The sequence below is a fragment of the Gopherus evgoodei genome, chromosome 24 (genome assembly GCF_007399415.2).
Source record: "Gopherus evgoodei ecotype Sinaloan lineage chromosome 24, rGopEvg1_v1.p, whole genome shotgun sequence".
Lineage (NCBI taxonomy): Eukaryota > Metazoa > Chordata > Testudines > Testudinidae > Gopherus > Gopherus evgoodei.
In genome coordinates, this window is record NC_044345.1 from 11,542,835 (window position 1) to 11,562,708 (window position 19,874).

A 19,874-nucleotide genomic window follows, 5' to 3' on the forward strand; every position below is an offset into this window, starting at 1 on the left:
TCTGTCCAGGGCTGCTCCTGGGTTACCCCCACCACTCCCCTCTCTCGGAGCCTCAGCGTGCCGCATCCAGGAGGTGCCTTGGCCCCTGGACAATGCTGCAGCGGCGTAGCTCCGGTGGGACTGGAGCTCTCAGCCTTCCCCCCTTACCATGCTGCTCTGAGCGGGGCAGAGCTCAGGCCCCGCCCGAGCCACACCGCTTTAGCTCTGTCCAGGGGCCAGGGCACCTCCTGGATGCGGCGCGCTGAGGTGCCAGGGGATGGGGGAAGGCAAAGTCAGGGCCAGAGAATTCTCAGGCAGCCTGTGGGGCCCGGGGCAAATTGCCCCACTTGCCCCGCTCGCCCCCCCTGGGCAGCCCTGAGTTAGTGGTGGGCTGTGTGTGCATCAGAGTTGTTAGCAGTGGGATTTGTGTGTGCATAGGGGGTAGTTAGTGGTGGGCTCTGTGTGTGTCATGGTGGTTAGCAGTGGGATTTTTGTGTGCATAGGGGGTAGTTAGTGGTGGGCTGTGAGTGTGGACAGGAGTGCTTAGTGGTGGGATGCGCGCATGTGTGACGCAGTAGGGAGCGGGGTGAATTGACCTGTGGCACCTTGCAGACTAACAGACGTATTGGAGCATAAGCTTTCGTGGGTGAATACCCACTTCGTTGAATGCATGTCAGGGAATGTCATTTAGTTTTACTGGGACTGTCTGCATGGGGGATGGGAGAGCAGGAGATGACTTTAGGTGGGGGACGGTACCTGAGCCTGTAACCTGAGCCAGGAAGGGGGTGTGGCAAGTCGACACCTTTGCCCGGGAAACTGGACAAAGGAAGATGGGGAGAGAGCCAGCTGGAGGGGTTTTTGGTTTCAGTTTTGGGCTGGCTGGGAAGAGGCAGGGAACCCCAAGTCTGGGGTCTAAGATCCTTGTCCCCCAGAGGAACCTGGCTGGGAGGTCCTGGTTGTACCTACAAGTCCTGCTTGGGACTGTGTTCCTGTTGTCTAATAAACCTGTTTTACTGGCTGGCTGAGAATCATGGTGAATCGCAGGAAGTGGGGGGTGCAGGGCCCTGACTCCCCCACACTCCGTGACAACTGATGGTAGCCATGGGATCTACTGCACCTCGTGGACAGTGCTTCCTGCAGTAAATGGCTGGGGAACTGTAAAACGAAGGGGGATTGATGGGAGTGACAGAGTGTGTGACCAACAAGAAGGACTTTTGCAGTAACAGGGTTCCCAGGGGGATTGCAGCAAGCAATCCCAGGGGCGGAGGAGTCTGCTGCTCGACCCTGGCAGAGAGGTGGTGACCTCGAAAAGGGCTGGCGCACTAGGGGTCTCCCTGGAAACTGTGGGGAGCGGCGAGCACCCAGGCCTGTGAGTGGCCAGCAGGAAGATGTACGGTAAGTGGCTTAAGAGCGACCTGGTCAAGCTGTGCAGGCAGAGGGGGCTGCGCCGTGGGAGGCTCACCCAAGACCAGCTGATTGCCCAGCTGGAGGAGGCAGATTGCTCAAATGAACGGAGCCCTGTCTCTGAGGGAAGCAGCCTGGCAGATGCAGCGCAGGCACCAATGTCTGTCCCAGCTGGGAGTGATCAGCCGGCTGCTGAGGGCTTCCCGAGACCTCCCCCTCTTCCTAGGCCTAGGGGAAGGGTGGGGAGGAGCCCAGCAAATACCGAGGGCACCGTGACACCCCTAGCCAGCAGGGGATCCTCCTGCTGAAGCTCATGGGCCAGCAGGGGATCCTCCCGGTGATGCTCAGCATCCGTGGGGCTGAAGCAGCTGGAATGAGAGAAAGAGCTAAAACTGAGAGAGCTGGAAGATTGCAAAAAACAGAGACAGCATGAATTGGAGTTGGCCAAGCTGAGGAGCAGTGAGACCTCTGTTGCGCTGAGTGAGGGGGGACCCAGGACTGCATGGAGCTTTGATAAGTGCATCCTGGCCCAGCGTAAGGAGGGGGAGGACATGGATGATTTCATGGATGCCTTTGAGAAGGCCTGCGAGCTGCACCAGGTTGATCCTGCGGACAGGCTCTGGATTCTCACCCCCTTACTGGACCCCAAAGCCATGGCATTGTACCGCCGACTGGAAGGGGTGGAGAGAGGTGACTACGAACTATTCAAAAAGACCCTGCTACACGAATTTGGGCTGACTCCTGAGTTGTACCAGGAAAGGTTCTGGAACCAGCGTAAAACCCCTGAGGTCTCATATCTGCAACTAGCTGTCCGCACAGAGGGATACGCCAGCAAGTGGGCAGATGGGGCCCAGACAAAGAAGGATCTGGTTAAACTGATTGTCCTAGAGCGGGCCTGCACAACATGTGGCCCGCGTGGGCTCACTGTGCAGCCCATGGGGGTGAGTAGGCAAGTGGTGGGTGAGGGATGGGGACTGAAGAGGCGGGCAGGCAGTGGCAAGGGGTGAGGAGGCGAGCCGGGAGGTGCAGGGCTGAGGAGGCGAGCAGGCGGGCAGTGGCAGCAAGCGAGCGGGCAGGCAGTGGCAAGGGCTGAGTAGGCGAGACAGCGGGGTGGGGGGCTGAGGAGGCGAGTGGGTGGGCAGTGGCAGGAGGTGAGTAGGCGAGCCGGGAGAGTCAGTGGCTGACCAGTTCTACTGATCTGGTTTGGCTCCCATCCCCTCTCCAAGGGGTGCAGCTGTCTGGAGGTGCTGCCTTCCATGCCTTCCTCAGTCACTCCTCATTCATTCAACAGGGCAATTGATTACAAAGTGGGGGGAAGATCTTATTCTACTTCTAGCAAAAAGACATTTTTCTTTTACCTTAATTATACTACCTTAGGGGCTCACTTTAACATATTACCAAGGTTCAATACCGCTGTTTCGGTGGGGCAGCGCTGGGGAAGGAGGGTTCGTTTCCGCAGGGCAGGCGGTGCTCGGGGGGAGGAGTATTTCGGGGGGCTTGGCGGTGCTGGGAGGGACGGGAGTTCGGCGGGGTTGGGGGAGGTTGGCCCTCAGCTGTTTTCTTTGGAGTAATATGGCCCTCACTGCTTTACGAGTTGTGCAGGCCTGTCCTAGAGCAACTGTATGAGCGGTGATCATCCGACCTGAGGCTGTGGTTGATGGACAAAAAGTCAGAGAACCCATGACATGCAGAGCTGCTGGCTGATGAGTTTGTGAAGAGCCGGTCAGGTCAGGGGATGGCAGGAGGAGTCCCAAAGGAACAGGCCTGCCATGATGCAGAGAGAGAGTCACCCTGGGATCTCCCAAAGGGGAAATATGGAGAACTCCCTCCCAAGGGGAACATCCAGCATCAGGGCCAACTGACCAGCTCAAGGGGAGCAGCGGGACATGGGCTGCTATTACTGTGGCCAGAGAGGCCACATATGGACCCAGTGCCCCAAGCTCAGGGACAGACTGAGCAGACCAAACCCACACTGGGTTAACTGGGTAGAGACCCAGCCAGATGAGGGGCAGGCTTCCTAAGCAATGGGGGCTGGGAGCTTATCAACTGCTCAGGAGAGAGGAGGGCCCCACTAGGGGGCTGGATGTCCCAGACTCAAAGTTCTCCATTTACAGGGTGGGTGCGGGGCTGTCCTTGAGGAGCAAGTGCCTTGTACCCCTGGAGGTGGATGGGAGGAAAGTCTATGGATACTGGGACACGTGCGCTGAGGTGACACTGGCCCAGCCCAAGGTGGTAGCTCCAGATCAGGGGATGCCCAACACCTACCTGACCCTGACGGGGGTGGGCGAAACCCCATGGCGAGGGTACACCTGAAATGGGGGGCCAAGGAGGGCCCCAAGGAAGTGGGGGTGCACCACCATTTGCCCACTGAGGTGTTAACGGAGGGGGCACTTGGAGGACTGGCCAAGCAATCCCCAGGGTGCCCTGGTCGTGACTCATAGCCAGAGCTCGCGAGGGGAACTATGCTCTGACCTCGGAAAGGGTACCTTGCCTGATGCGCAGGACCCTACCCTGAAGGGAAGGAAGTGCCCAGGGACACGGCTCAGGGAGGCTGTGGCTTCAGACCCAGCCAGCGAGAGGGAGCCGGTCCCCATCCCTTCCCCAGCTGCTGAGTTTCAGGCCGAGTTGCAGAAAGATCCCTCCTTGCGGAAGCTAAGGGACCTGGCCAACCTCAGTGCGGTACATACCATGGGGAGAGGTTGCCAGGAAAGGTTCCTGTGGGAGAAGGGGTTCCTGTACCGAGAATGGGCTCCCCCAGGGAAAATGGAGTCATGGGGGAGCAGGAGGCAGCTGGTGGTCCCCCCGAAGTTTTGCCACAAGTTACTGTACCTGGCCCATGACATCCCTCTCACAGGGCACTAGGGAATCCGGTGCACCAGGCAGAGGCTGCTACAGTACTTTTACTGGCCTGGGGTCTTACTACGGTCCAACAGTATTGCCAATCCTGTGATCCCTGTCAGAGGGTGAGGAAGGCCCGGGACAAGGGGAAAGTGGCTTTGAGACCTTTGCCCATCATAGAGGAACCTTTCCAGAAGGTGGCTACGGACATAGTGGGACCTCTCAGTAAGACGCCCCGGTCGGGGAAGAAATACATTTTGGTAGTGGTAGATTTCGCCACCCGCTACTGAGTCGACACCTTTGCCCGGGAAAGTGAACAAAGGAAGAAGGGGAGAGAAGGAGGGGGAGAGAGCCTGCTGGAGGGGGCTTTGGTTTCAATTTTGGGCTGGCTGGGAAGAAGCAGGGAACCCCAAGTCTGGGGTCTAAGATCCTTGCCCCCCAGAGGGACCTGGCTGAGGGGTCCTGGTTGTACCTACAAGCCCTGCTTGGGACTGTCTTCCTGTCATCTAATAAACCTGTTTTACTGGCTGTCTGAGAGTCATGGTGAATTGCAGGAAGTGGGGGCTGCAGGGCCCTGACTCCCCCACACTCTGTGACAGCATGTGAAGGGGTGTTTAGTGGTGGGCTGTGTGTATGCGTATTAGTGATTAGCGGTGGGCTCTTTGTGCGTGGGGATGATTAGCAGTGGGCTATGTGTGCATGCAGGCGGCGGTAGGCGGTTGGCTGTTTGTGCATCAAGTTGGTTAGCAGTGGGCTGTGTGTGCACCTAGCGGGTGGTTAGCGGTGGGCTGTGTGTGCACCTAGCGGGTGGTTAGCGGTGGGCTGTGTGTGCACCTAGAGGGTGGTTAGCGGTGGGCTGTGTGTGCACCTAGCGGGTGGTTAGCGGTGGGCTGTGTGTGCATGTGGAGGTTGGTTTGCGGTGGGATGTGTGTGAATGGGGGGTTATTGGTGGACTGTGTTTGTGCGCAGGAAACGGTTAGCAGTGGGCTGCGTGTATGTGGGATGGTTAGCAGTGGGCTATGTGTGTGCATATTAGTGATTAGAGGTGGTCTGTGTGTACATAGTGTTGGTTAGCAGTGGGTGCTTTGTGCGTGGGGATGGTTAGCAGTGGGCTGTGTGTGTGTGCATGCCGGGGGTGGTTGATGGTGGGCTGTTTGTGCATGTAGAGGTTAGTTAGTGGAAGATTTGTGCATAGGGGTGGTTAGTGATGGGCTGTGTGTGTGTGGATGAGTTAGCTGTAGACTGTTGAGTGTAGGGCGTTGTTTGCGGTGGGCTCTGTTTGAGCGCAGGATGTGGTTAGCGGTGGGCTGTGTGTGTGCACAGGGGTGGTTAGAGGTGGGATGTGTGCACACAGGGGATGGTGAGTGGTGATCTGTGTGTGTGTAGGAGGGTGATTAGTGGAGTGCTGTGTCTACATAATGGGGGTTAGTGGTGGGCTGTGTGTGTGTAGGAGGATGGTTAATGGTGTGCTGTGTCTACATAGTGGGGGTTATTGGTGAGCTGTGTGTGTGTAGGCGATGGTTAGTGGTGGGCTGTGTGGGGGGAGGGTTAGTGGTGAGCTGCGTCTATGTAGTGGGGGTTAGCGGCAGTCTGTGTGCATAGGGCATAGTTAGACATGGGCTGTGTGTACGTAGGGGGTGATTAGTGGTGGGCTGAGTGTATGAAGGGGCTCGCTAGCAGTGGGCTGTGTGTACGCAGGGGCTGATTAGCATTGGACTGTCTGGGTGCAGGGGTGGTTAGCTGTGGGCTGTGTGGTGCATAGTGGGGGAGTTAGCAGTGAGCTGTGTGTGCATCAAGGACAGTAACAGTGGGATGTGTGCACATAGGAGTTAGCAGTGGGATGTGTGTGTGTTGGGGTGGTGAGCGGAGGGCTGTGTGTGCAGCAGGGTGGTTAACGGTGGGCTGTGTGTGTATGAGGTGGGTAGCAATGGGTTGTATGCATAGTGAGGTAGCAGTGGGCTGTATGTGCATCAGGGTGGCTCGTGGTGGGATGTGTATGTGCATTGAGTGGTTAGCTGTGGGCTGTGTGAGTGTAAGGCAAGGCTAGCGGTGGGCTCTGTGTTTGCGCAGGATGTGGTTAGTGTTGGGATTTGTGTGCGCGTAGGGGGTGGTTAGTGGCGGGCTGTGTGTATGGACAGGGATGGTGAGCGGTGGGATGCATGCGTGTAAAGGAGTGTTTAGTGGTGGGCTATGCGTGTGCATATTAGTGATTAGCGGTGGGCTATTTGTGCATGGAGGTGATTAGCAGTGGACTGTGTGTGCATGCCAGGGGTGGCTGGTGGTGGGCTGTTTGTGCATTAAGTTGTTTAGCAGTGGGCTGTGTGTGCACGTAGAGGCTGGTTAGTGGTGGAAGGTTTGTGCACAGGGGTGGCTAGTGGTGGGCTGTATGTGTGGACAGGGGTGGTTAGCAGTGGACTGTGTGCGTAGGGGTGGTTAGCAGTGGGCTGTGTGTGCACTGGGGTTGGTAGCGGTGGGCTGTGTTTTCACATAGGGTAAAGGCACCAGAATCATTGTACAAGTAGGGGGGCCACCAGAGCCAGACCCTGCCTCCCCACTTTTTAACATGGGTGTTGTTCGGTGGTGAGGGAGCGGTATTGGTTAGTGGCGAGCTGTGTATGGGGCGTGGTAGGCCATGGGCTGTGTATGGGGGTGTGGCAGTCAGAGGGCTGTGTGGGGGGTGGTAGGCAGAGGGCTGTGGGGGGGCTGGTAGCAGAGGGTTGTGTGGGGTGCGGCAGGTGGTGGGCTGTGGTGGGGGGTGTCAGGCAGCAGGCTGTGTGTGTCGGGGGGTGATAGGCAGTGGGCTCTGTGGGAGGTGGAAGGAGGTAGGCTGTGAGGGGGGTGGTGTCAGGCAGTGGGCTGTGTGTGTGGGCAGTAGGCAGTGGACTCTGTAGGGGGTGGCAGGAGGTGGGCTGTGTCGGGGCTGGTTGTCAGAGAGCTGCATGGGGGGTGGCAGGTGGTGGGCTGTATGTGTGTGGGGGAGGTGGCAGACAGTGGGCTCTGTGGGTGGTGGCAGATGGTAGGGTGTGGGGGTGGTAATAGAGGGCTGCGTGGAGGATGGTAGGCAGAGGGCTGTGTTGGAGGTAGTAAGCCGTGGGCTGTGTATCAGAGGTGTCAGGCGGTGGGCTGTGTGGGGTGTGGTAGGCTGTTGGTTGTGTGTCTATTGTGTGTGGGGTTTGTGGGCTGTGGGGGGTTGGGATGTGCTGTGTGCGGGCACGAGGTGTTCATGTGAGGCAGGGTGTGTCTGCGGAGGACGGGTCACTGGCTCATGCCTCCTTTCAGTCTCATCTGCATTTCGTCATGCTTGTGCGACACTCCAAGCACAGTCCCTGGATGCCTCCCCCTCCCTCACTGTGGCTAGCCTGTACGTACAGTAGACCTGCAGCTTCTGGCTGGTGGATCTCTCTGAGTTCTGTAGGGACTCATGATCCACTGTGCAGGTCACCTCCACGTCGTTGTCTTCTTTGGTGACGGTGAACTCAACACGGCTGGTGACGGTGAAGGTTTTCCCATTGGAATCTTCCGTCACCTCGGGAGCCTCACCTTTGGGGGGGCAAAGGAACAGGTGCTATCAGCGTGGGGCCTGCACAGGGCATGGAAATGACTCTATCTCACCCATGGGGCCCATCTGCACCTCACCCGTTGCTTCAGAGCAAGGGATAGGAGCTGCTAGTGATGGGAGAACCTCAGCTAGTGGTTAGCTGGTGCCCTGCAGGAGGGTGCACGGTCCTGACTGGTCCTGAATCCTGGCTCTGGGGCCCCAGGGCCCCTTGGAGCAGAGACTGCCACAGGCAGTGTACTGGACACAGTGATTACCAGTCTTCCTTTGCAGTATCATTTAGCACCCCTTGGTTGTGGTATGAGGAGGCATGGCTGGAGCCTGACCTGGCGTGTCAGGGCAGCTCATTATGTTGCCTCCCACCCTTGTGTCCTCAGATTCAAACAGCCCCACTGTACCGGCCCTGCTCTCCCTGGTGGGCCCCGACATTCTCCCATGTGGGGTCTGAGCAATGGCCAGATCACCTGAGAGCTGCCTCCACATCTCCAATGTACTGAGTGCTGGTCCCTGGCTTGGGGCCCAGGTCAGGTCATTCCCCCCAGGGCACAACACGTTGCCTTGGGCACCGAGTCCTCGCTGGCCCATGGGGGCAGGTCCCTCTAGGGTTCCTCACTCTTCCCCAGCCCTCATTATTACTGAACCAGGCTTTGTGCTGCCTCCCTGCTCCCCCTTAGCAGACTCACAATGCAGCCCTAGCTGCAGGACCCTCTGCCACCCGCTGCTGCCTGTGGCCATGTTGCAAAGGGACTGTGAGTTTTACTCTTTGTTTTCTGTCTGCCTCAGAGCCTGGTGATGCTTTACCCCTTTGCCCACCTCTCTGCAGGCTCAACCCCAGGGAAAGATCTTCGCTAAGGTGCCAACCTGCCTGCAGTGGCCGATTAGGCCCCGGGGACAGCAGTGCCTCAGCCTAAGGGGCAGCCTCAGCTTTTTAATGAGCAGGGCCAGGTTCTCCCCTTCTGTTGCAGGCCAAGCTGCAAGGTTCAGGCCTTACCCAGCTTCACCAGAGCTGGGCTCTCAGTATGCCCTGGTACCCTGCAGCCTAGCGCCAACACCTACCCTGCAGCTCCTTGTTGCCTTTCTTCCAGCGGAGCTGGGCAGCTGGCTTGCTGCCAGAGGATCTACACGTCAGCTGGGCCGTCTCTGTCTCTCGGATGGGCAGCTCGTAGCCAAAGATTTGAGGGTTCTGGGGGATTCCTGGGGGAGGGGGCAAGAAACAGAGAACGTCTCGTCCCTTCGCACCCCTGAACTGCCCTCCTGACGGCTCCCGAGCATGCGCAGGACAAGGGCAGACACAGAAAAAAGGGCAGGCACAGACACACAAGAAGACACACAGATACACAGGCACACATATACGCAACACGGGCACATACAGACACATGCACAAAAGGGCAAGGGAAGACACACGGATGCATGCAGACACATGGACAGATACATGGACACATGCAGACACACACACACGGGCACATGCAAACACACGGACATGCCCGGACATGGAGCCCTGGCTGGGGGCTCTGCCACTGGCTATGGAGTGGGAGTGGCTGGCTGGGCTCAGGTTGGAGCTATGAGGAGAATCCAGGCCCCGTAGCTTGGAGGGGAGCCCAGGAGCATCCCAAGGGGCTGGGGCCAGGCCTCTGGGGCCCAGGGCACCCACCCTTCAGCAATAGCAGGGAGCCCAGCTCCAGGAGCTGGCAGGGTGGGGAGGGGATTGTGTGGGCTGCTGCCAGGCCAGGATCACACTCACTGGGCCCCATGCACAAGCAGGCTCCAGTGCCCAGGGCGCTGGGCAGGGTCTCCAGGGGAAGGGAGTCACAAACCCTCACCCAGCACGGTGACGAGGGCCTTGGCCGTCCGCACAGGCATGGTGAAGATGGAGCAGGTGTACTCGCCCTCGTCCGCCAGCACCACGTTGCTGATGCTGATGGCCAGCTCTTTGGGTGTGGAATTTACCAGCTGGATCCTGTTATCCCGGAGCGCTGGGGCCAGAGCGAGAGCGGTTAGCGATGCTGGCCGGCCAGCTGACCAGCAGGGGCGGGTACGACTGCTGGGGCCAAGAGCCAGCAGGAGCCTCCAGGTCACACTTCAACCTAGCAGCACATGCTCCTGCCTGAAGGGCACGGCTTTCCCTCCCCATGGGGCATTGCGTCCCCTCCCCCCATCCCCACAGGGGAATGTTTCTACTTCCCACATGGGGCACTGCTTCCCCTCTCCCAGGGAACTGCTTCCCTTCGTCCCATCCCCATGGGGCACTGCTTCCCCTCATCCTCGCAGGGTACCGCTGCACCTCATCCGTGCCCCCCCTCCACAGGTCACTACTTCCCCTTCGCCCCCTCTCCTTCCCTGAAGCACTGCTTCCGCTTTCCGCTGCCCGCCTCCCCTGGAGCACCATTCCCTCTCACCCCCTCCTCACGCAGGGGGAAAGGCTGAGAAATGCTCTCTGGAGCCTGTTCCCCTCAGCCAGTCTAGCCCGAGGCCCAGGGAGCAGTGAGCGGGGCCTTTCCAGGCCCAGCTGGGGCTGCCGGCAGTACCTCGTTTCTCCCCAAAGTATAGTGTCTGCTGGGCTGGGTTGGACCACTGCAGTGAGGAGTCGTCGGGATCCTCCACCTTGCACTTCAGCACCACGGTGCCACCTGCCACCACCGTCTCATCAGATGTTGTGGGCTGGCTCTCTGGGGGCAAACAGGGAGACATCAGCTTGGGTTGACCCCCTGCTCCAGGGCCCACCCTGTGCTGGGCACCACCCCTCTCCTAACAACCCGGGCTACTGCCCTGTGTGTGCTGGGATGAAGGTGAAAGACCACCTTTGACCAGATGGGAGCGTGACCCCTGCCACTGGCTGACCTTGCTGCATGTCTGTGCCTGGGCCTTGGAAGGCACATTCCAGCCACCCCACTCTCTGGGGTCATGGCCCTGAGTTCTCATCCCACCTCTGCTCCTTTGCTTGGCCGGAGCCAAAAGCCCCTGACCAGTAGCCCCAGCACACACCACTAGCTGTAGGCGGCTCCACTCCCACTGGCTGTACAAAGAGGCCTTTCTTCTGTTGTGCTCAACTCTGCCCTCCCCACCCCACCCCTAGATAGCAGCTGCTGGGTGCTCTGCCAGGGCCCATGCCCACAGCAGGACAGCACACTGGCCATTTGGGCTGGGTGCAGAATCAGCACTAGGCCGGTCATTCACCCTGGGCTCGCTGGCATCACCCACACAGAGCAGATCCTGATTCCAGGCAGCACCTGACCCTGCTCTTTCCATAGGGACGGGTGTGGCCTTCTGCCTATGATGCATTCCTACAAGAATCTGTGCCTGAGCCCCCTGCACCCACCATGTATGTCAGAACTGCCAAGGGCAATTGGGACAGTAACCCACGAGCCCACCAGGGACAGCCTGATGCAGTAGAAATACCTTGCCCAACAGGGACAGCCTGGCGCAGCGCAAATCCCCTGCCCATCAGGGACAGCCTTGTGCAGTGCAAGTCCCCTGCCCATCAGGGACAGCCTAGCACAGTGCAAGTCCCCTGCCCACCAGGGACAGCCTGATGCAGTGTGAATACCTCGCCCACTCGGGACAGCCTAGCACAGTGCGAATCCTCTGCCCATCAGGGACAGTCTAGCAAAGTGCGAATACCTCGCCAACCGGGGACAGCCTGGTGCAGTGTGAATACCTCACACACCAGCGACAGGCTGGTGCAGTGTGAATACCTCCCCCAACAGGGACAGCCTGGTGAAGCGCAAATCCCCTGCCCATCAGGGACAGCCTTGTGCAGTGCAAGTCACCTGCCCATCAGGGACAGCCTAGCACAGTGCAAATCCCCTGCCCATCAGGAACAGCCTTGTGCAGTGCAAGTCCCCCGCCCATCAGGGACAGCCTAGCACAGTGCAAATCCCCTGCCCATCAGGAACAGTCTTGTGCAGTGCAAGTCCCCCGCCCATCAGGGACAGCCTAGCACAGTGCAAATCCCCTGCCCATCAGGAACAGTCTTGTGCAGTGCAAGTCCCCCGCCCATCAGGGACAGCCTAGCACAGTGCAAATCCCCTGCCCACCAGGGACAGCCTTGTGCAGTGCAAGTCCCCTGCCCATCAGGGACAGCCTAGCACAGTGCAAGTCTCCTGCCCACCAGGGACAGCCTGATGCAGTGTGAATACCTCTCCCACCAGGACAGCCTGATGCAGAGTGAATACCTCGCCCACCCGGGACAGCCTAGCACAGTGCGAATCCTCTGCCCATCAGGGATAGCCTGGTGCAGTGTGAATACCTCACCCACCAGCGACAGGCTGGTGCAGTGTGAATACCTCACCCATCAGGGACAGCCTGGTGAAGCGCAAATCCCCTGCCCATCAGGGACAGCCTGGTGCAGTGTGAATCCCCTGCCCATCAGGGAAAGGCTGGCCCAGTGCAAATACCCCATCCACTGGGACAGCCTGGTGCAGTGCAAATCCCACCAGCATCAGGAACAGCAGGGCGCAGTGTGAATCCCCCACCCATCAGGAACAGCCTCGTGCAGTGCAAATCCCACCACCATCAGGAACAGCTGGGCACAATGCAAATCCCCCACCCATCAGGCAGAGGCTGGACCAGCAGGACTTGTCCCCCACTCAAAGAGGAACAGATGGATGCAATGAACAAAATAATGATAAATAATAATCAACTAAAGAGGTGGGCATGGCTCAGCCAATCAGGGAGGAAGTGAGGGAGGGGTGCCTCACAGAATGGGGGAGGATTGGCTTATGGGGATTGGGGAGGCTGAGTCCTGGGGGAGCTTCTGTCTACCCTGGAGCATCAGGGTGGATGGCCCCTTCTGGCGGATGGGGAAGGGCATGTCAGCCCAAAGCAAAGGGAAGGGAATGGGGGACCCCAGAGGCTCCCCCTCCCATGTTCTCTCTCCCCTTCAGTCCCAGGTGGGGAGCAGGATGCTGGTGTTGGGCTGAATATCTAGGGAGGAGCTTCCTGCTCCAGGCCTATGGCTCCCCTGCCCTCTCAGGGTGCCTGGATCTCCTGGCTCCCCTGCCCAGAGCCCAGCTGGCTCTAGCATGCCCAGAGATTCTGGAGGCTGCTGCAGAAAGCAGAGCCAGCGGCCAGCTCAGCAGCAGGCTGGTGCACACTCCAGGCTTGTGATAGTGCTGACCATGCAGCGGGTCCCCACGCAGCACGTGCAGCAGGAGAGGCCAGTCCAGTCCCTCAGAGGTAATCCATGCTGGGCAGGGGGTCAGGCACAAAGCACCCTGCTGCCCTGAGTGCAGGCTGTGAGACTCACGGGGAGTGCCAGCTGATCCCTCCTTCACGCGTGGCTGTTAGAGAGATGGGTCTTTGTCAGGAGTGGGCAAACTTTGGGGTCTGAGGGCCATCTCTGGGAATGGAGATTGTATGGTGGGCCGTGAATGCTCACAAAATTGGGGGTTGGTGTATGGGAGGGGGTGAGGGCTCTGGCTAGGGGTGCAGGCTCTGGGGTGGGGCCAGAAAAAAGAAGTTCGATCTGTGGGAGGGGGCTCCAGTCTGTGGTGGGGGTTGGGATGCGGGAGGGGATGAGGACTGTGGATGGAGGTGCAGGCTTTGGGATTGGACCAGGGATGAGGTTTGGGATGTAAAGCGGCCTGAGGGCTGGGGGTGGAGAAGAGGAGCTCAGAGTATGGGAGGGGGCTCTGGGCTGAGGCAGGGTGTTGGGGTATGGGAGGGGGCTCTGGGCTGAGGCAGGATGTTGGGGTATGGGAGGGGGCTCTGGGCTGAGGCAGGGTGTTGGGGTATGGGAGGGGGCTCTGGGCTGAGGCAGGGTGTTGGGGTATGGGAGGGGGCTCTGGGCTGAGGCAGGGTGTTGGGGTATGGGAGGGGGCTCTGGGCTGAGGCAGGGTGTTGGGGTATGGGAGGGGGCTCTGGGCTGAGGCAGGGTGTTGGGGTATTGGAGGGGGCGTGGGCTCTGGGCTGGGGTTGTGGGTTCCACAGTGGGGCCAGAAACAAGGGGTTCAGGGTGCGGGAAGGGGCTCCAGGCTGGGGCAGGGTATTGGGGAGTGTGGGAGGGAGCTCCAGGCTGGGGAGAGGGTAGGGGTGCTGGGGGTGAGTACTCCAGTCAGTGGGAGCTGCAGAACCAGCGCTTGGAAGAGGGGCAGCGTGCAGAGCTCCCTGGCTGCCCCTACGTGTAGGAGCTGGAGGTGGGCATGCCGCTGCTTCCAGGAGCCACGCAGAGCCACAGCACACGTGGTGTGGGGCAAGCCCCCAACCCCGCTCCCAGGCTGGAGCTCAAGGGCTGGATTAAAAGGTCTGATCGCTGGGACTCAGCCCGCGGGTTGTAGTTTGCCCCGTTCCTGATCTACGTGGAAGCATTTAGCATGTGTGAGTGTAAGGGGTGTGTGTGTGTGTGTGTGTGTGTGTGTGTGCATGTAACGTGTGTATGTCTGCATATATGTAAGTATGTGTTTATGCACGTATCAGTGTTTTGCAGTTTGTGTGTGAATCCGAGTGTGTGTGTGTGTGTGTGTGTTTGTGTGTGTATCAGAGTGTCTGTTATAAAACTTGTTATGGATTGAGCTAAACTCTTTTGAGACGGGTGTGAATGAACCCTTCAATTAACTAACTGTCAGGATGAGTTAGTCAGAATCCCCAGCCCTAAGATAAAAGGGGACAGACAGGAGTTTGGACTGAGTGGGCAGAGGCCAGGATTTTGCTGAGTAGTGAGAGAGAGAGAGAGAGAGTGTGTGTGTGTGTGTGTGTGTGTGTGTGTGAGAGGAGGCAGAACACACAGAAACTGAGAATAGACAGACATGGGACAGAGAGGCGCTGAGGCAAAAAGCAAGGAAGCCAACAGTGGGTAACTCTGCACTGCAATTAAAACCTGCGGCTGGTCTGTGCCAGCTGACTTGGACTCGGGGCGGGGGTCTCTGGAGAGGGGAAGTCAGGGAGCTGGGGGGGATGGATGTGGCATGGGAGTTCCGGGGTCTTTTAGGGACAGGGGGTGGATAGGGGTCAGGGCAGTCAGGGGACAGGACGCAAGGAGGGTCCTGGGGGGGGCAGTTAGAGTCTCTGGAGGGGATGGTCAGGGGGCAAGGACCTGGGGGGGTTGGATGTGTCGGAAGTTTGGGGTGGGGAGGCTGTCAGGAGGCAGGGGTGTGGAGAGGGGTTGCGGCAGGCAGGGAGCAGGGGGGGTTGTATGGTTGGGAGTTCTGGGGGTCCTGTCAAGGAGCGGGGAGCGGTTGGATGGGGCATGGGAGTCCCAGGAGTCTGCCTGGGGGTGGGGGTGTGGATAAGAGTTGGGGCAGTCGGGGACAGGCAGGGGGTAGGATCCTAGGGGGGCAGTCAGGGGACAAGGAGCAGGGAGGCTTAGATAGGGGATGGGTTCCTGGGGGGCAGTTAGGGGCAGGGGTCTCAGGAGGGGGTAGTCAGGGGACAAGGAGCGAGGTGGTTGGAGGTTCTGAGGGGGGCAGCCACCCAGCCCTCTGCCTTGAGCCCTGCACCCCCACTCCCCCACACACCCCAGGCACCTGCCCTTGGCCCTGCACCTCCCTCATACACACCCAGACCTCTGCTTGACTTCTTCATTTCCTCCCCCACGACCCCAACCCTGACTCTGGCACCCACATACATCCCCAACCCCCTCTCTGCCCTGACATCTGCACACCCCCCACATCCCCAACCATCCCCACACCCGATGAACCCCCATCCCCACCCTGAGCACCAAATGGGAGCTCCTGCACCCCCCCCCCACACGTTGCCACCTGCATCCCACACACCAAATGGGAGCTGCCCAGGTAAGTGCCCTCACACCCAAACCTCCTGCCCCAACCCTGAGCCCCCTCCTTCACTCTAGCTCCTGGCCAGACCCTTCACCCCCAGCCTGTGCTCGGTGCACTCCCATTCTCAGCTCAGGGCAGAGAGAGGAAGAGAATGGGCCAGAACCAGGGAGAAGGTGGGTACCCACTGTATGTGGGCAGGGCCGGGACCCCAGACTGGCAGTGAGCTGAGTGGATCCGGCAGTCAGGATCCCGGCTGGCAGGAGCCGGCAGATGGAACCCCTGCCGGTCTGGGGTCCCAGCAGCTGGCCCCGCACAGCCTGCTGCCAGTCTGGGGTTCTGGCTGCTAGACCCTTGCCAGCCAGGGTCCCGGCCGCAAGGCCCTACTGTCACGGAGCGTGGGGAGTCCGGTCCTGCACCCCTCTTCCTAGGACCCACAGTGACTCTTAGCCAGCCAGTAAAACAGAAGGTTTATTGGACAACAGGAACACAGGTTACAGCAGAGCTTGCAGGCACAGTCAGGACCCCTCCATCGAGTCCTTCTGGGCTTTCAGGGTGCTTGGATCCTAGCTAGGATACCCTGAATTCCACCCACACAGCCCCAAGCCCAAACTCAAACTGCTTCCCTCCTGCCACTCCCTTCCTTTGTCCCCCTTCCCGGGCAAAGGTGTTGACCTTTCCCCTCCCTTACCTAGTTCAGGTTACAGGCTCCGGTATCGTCCATCCCCTAAAGTCCTCCCCTGCTCTCCCATTCCCCACACAGACAGCCCCTACTCCATCACACCTGCTCAGCCCGCTACTGGCCTAGGTGAACAGAACCCCAGACCAGCAGCGGGCTGAGTGGGCCGACGGCGTAAGATCAACATTTTAATTTCATTTTAAATGAAGCTTCTTAAACATTTTGAAAATCTTGTTTATTTTACAATACAACACTAGTTTAGTTATATAATATATAGACTTAAAGAGAGAGAACTTCTAAAAAATATTAAAATGTATGACCGGCACGCGAAACCTTAAATTAGAGTGAATAAATCAAGACTCGGCACATCACTTCTGAAAGGTTGCCGGTCCTGCTGTATAGTAATGCTCATTGGCAAAAATAATCCCTGCCATACATGCATAATATGGGGTCTAAATTAGCTGTTGCCACTCAAGAAAGAGATCTTGGAGTCACTGTGGATACTTCTCTGAAAACATCCACTCAATGTGCAGCAGTAGCCAAAAAAAACACTAATAGAATGTTAGGAACCATTAGGAAAGGGGTAGATGATAAGGCAGTAAAAATCAGAATGCCACTGTGTAAATCCATGGCACGCCCACACCTGGAACACTGGGTGCAGTTCTGGTCACCCCATCTCCACAATATAGTAGAAATGGAAAAAGTACAGAGAAGGGCAACAAAAATGATTAGGAGATAGAACAGATTCCATATGAGGAGAGATTAAAAAGACTGGAACTGTCCAATTTAGAAAAGTGATGACTAATGGGGGGTATGATAGAGGTCTATAAAATCATGAATGGTGTGAAAGTGCATAAGGATGTGTTATTTACCCCTTCATATAATACAAGAACCAGAGGTCACCCAATGAAATTAATAGGCACCAGAAAACAAGTAAAGGGAAGTACTTCTTCACACAACACCCACAGACAACCTTTGGAACTTGTTACCAGGGGTTACTGTGAAGGCCAAAAGCATAACCAGTCTATCTATGGTTATTAGCCAAGATGGCCAGGGATGTTACCCCTTGTTCCAGGTATCCCTAAACCTTGGATTGCCAGAAACTGGAACTGGATGACAGGGGATGGATCACTTAATAATTACCCTGTTCTGTTCATTCCCTCTAAAGCATCTGGCACCAGCCACTGTCAGATGACAGGATGATACTGGACTAGATGGACCATTGGCCTGACCCAGTATGGCCATTCTTATGTTCTTACGACATGGTCTCCTTGCAAATCAAGCACCACCTAGAGTGATCTCTGGTGATGTACTTAAGGTTGTGTGGTTGTGTAGTTAGTTTATGTCCATCGCTGGCCGTCTTGTCACATCACCAAAGCTTTTGATGCCCCATGATCACGGGCCATATAGTGGCATTCCATGGTACACACATTTTGTAATTCGTTGGTCTTCCATTCTAATAACATATCCTCACAACAGCATAGGCAAAACTGGAGTGGCCTATGTGTCACAGGCGCTAATCAAACCTGAGTGTCAAATCCACTCAAATAGAGGAGGCAGCTTTGCCCTTAGTCCATGGGTATAAAAGGTTACATGACTTTATTTAGGAGAGGCCAGTGTTAGCGGAAACTGGCCACAAACCACTCATTGTCATTTCCAAAAGGGGCCTGGTCACTCCAAGAACAGAGGTGAATTTGTAAGTTACAAATGTATCATTTGCAAATTGGATAAAACCTGGGAGAGATCAGGTGGCTGCAGACACACACTCTAGGGCAGTGAAGCAAAGTTCAGAGGTAGATGTTGTATGTCATTCTGATAAACAAAACCTGGACAAAATGTGGACTGTGATTGCCAGAGCAACTGCTCAGAATTACACTTTACAGAAAGTAATCAAGACTATTAGCACCAGGTGGCTGGGACAGCATATTCCAGCCCCTATTAGCAATTCCAGGGGAGCTCTCAATACTAGAAGGGATTTTGCTTAAAGGCAGCATGATAGTGATTCCAAAGGTGTTACAGAAAAAATATACTACAAAGGATACATGAAGATCATTTAGAGCAGTGGTTCTCAACCCGTCCAGACTACTATGATGCTTTCAGGAGTCTGATTTGCCTTGCACGCCCCAAGTTTCACCTCACTTAACAATTACTTGCTTACAAAATCAGATATAAAAACACAAAAGTGTCACAGCCCACTGTTACTGAACAATTACTGACTTTCTCATTTTTACCACAGAATGATAAAATACATTGATTGGAATATGAATATTGTACTTATATTTCAGTGTGATACATGAGCCTGTTTTTCACTTGAGAGCCTTGGCTGAAGCCCGAACCCAGGCAAGCGTGGCTGAAGCATGTAACTTAGTTTCGCGGGGCCCCCTGTGGCAGAAAATCCTGAGCAACTGTCCTGCTTTCTACCTCCTAATGCTGGCCCTGCATTTCCAACTCCCCCAAACCCATCCCTTCACACACACACCCCGGGGGCAGCAATCTCCAGGTTGAGATCCACTATCTAGATCAGTTGAGTATCCCCAGGGAGACCTCTGAGTACTGTAGCAGAGTGGACCCCTGCTCCTGCGCTGAAGGGGTTAAAAACAGCCCTGGGAAGTGGCTGTGACTGGAGAAAGCAGCCTTTAGGCTGGGCTGATTGGGGAAGGCTGCAGCTGGGGCCACACCCCAAACTGAGCAACGGGTCCTTATAAGAAGACCAGAGGAGCTAAAAGCTGTCTGTTTCTCTCTAGCTGTACAGGGAGATGGGCCTGGCTGCTAGGAGCTAGAGTTAAAGTACCTGAGGGGAGCAGGGCTGAGGAGCGGGGGGACTCTAGCCTAGAAAGCCCCAGGCTGAGGCCTAGCATTAGGCTAAAAGGTACTGGGGGTTGCAGAGGGCAGCCCAGGGGTAGGCCAAGGCAGCAGGTCCAAACCCCGTTGCCTATGATGAGTGGCTGATACTGCAGTCTGCCCCAGTGAACGGGGGTGAGATGGAGACTGGGCAGTAGCCATATATTGAGGCAAAGTGGGGACAGAGGGTGGAGGTCCCCCGGGAAGGGGAAACCCTCAGAGAAAGGGGTGACTGCTTGGGGGAAGCTCTCCACATAAAAGGGCACTGGGTCCAGGGAGGGACACGGGGCCAGAGGACAGGTGGATCACCGGCTGGCAGAGGGTGCTCCAGAGCTGGAACTGAGCTAATTCCTAGAAGTAACCAGCAGGAGGTGACGCAGGGGTGAGTCCGCACATCTACAGTACCCACAAGGGTACATGTACCCCTGGTTCAGAACCACTGATTTAGAGATAGGCCAGAGACATTTTAAACTGGCCTCAAATGAACAGCGACATCAAGAACATTGTTAAGGCTTGTGGTATATATTGAAAATAAAGGACAAGTCAGGAGAAAGAGCCCATGCTGGTGGGCTCCCCTGGAACAATGTAGGCAGAGATTTTTTGACAGGAAACATTATGTACTTTTCCTAGATATTATTCCCACTTCCCTGAGAGAGCTGTACTAGAAGATGCTACTGCTAATCAGGTGGCTGTGCACATCGCATCTGGTTTTACTCATCACAGCCTATTTTACACAGTAACCTGTGACAATGGGTTGCAGTTTAGTGGGCAAGAGTTTAAGCAGTTTGCAGTGAAGTTTGGGTTTGGACATGTAACAGCTAGTCCCCATGATCCCCAATCCAAGGAGCTAGTAGTGGAAAATGGTGTC

At 56.9% G+C, this 19,874-nt stretch overlaps 1 protein-coding gene across 2 annotated transcripts in view; it reads right to left on the minus strand.

Annotated features, from left to right (window-relative positions):
- The window catches only part of CADM3 (cell adhesion molecule 3), a 126,277-nt gene that overhangs the window by 33,623 nt on the left and 72,780 nt on the right, over positions 1-19,874 (minus strand). For both annotated transcript variants that reach the window (XM_030541739.1, XM_030541740.1), the window contains 4 exons: positions 10,303-10,443; positions 9,598-9,750; positions 8,834-8,971; positions 7,591-7,761 (listed from right to left, as the gene is read on the minus strand). In XM_030541739.1, the coding sequence (XP_030397599.1) occupies positions 7,591-7,761; positions 8,834-8,971; positions 9,598-9,750; positions 10,303-10,443 (603 nt within the window). The remainder of the gene's footprint in view (positions 1-7,590; positions 7,762-8,833; positions 8,972-9,597; positions 9,751-10,302; positions 10,444-19,874) is intronic.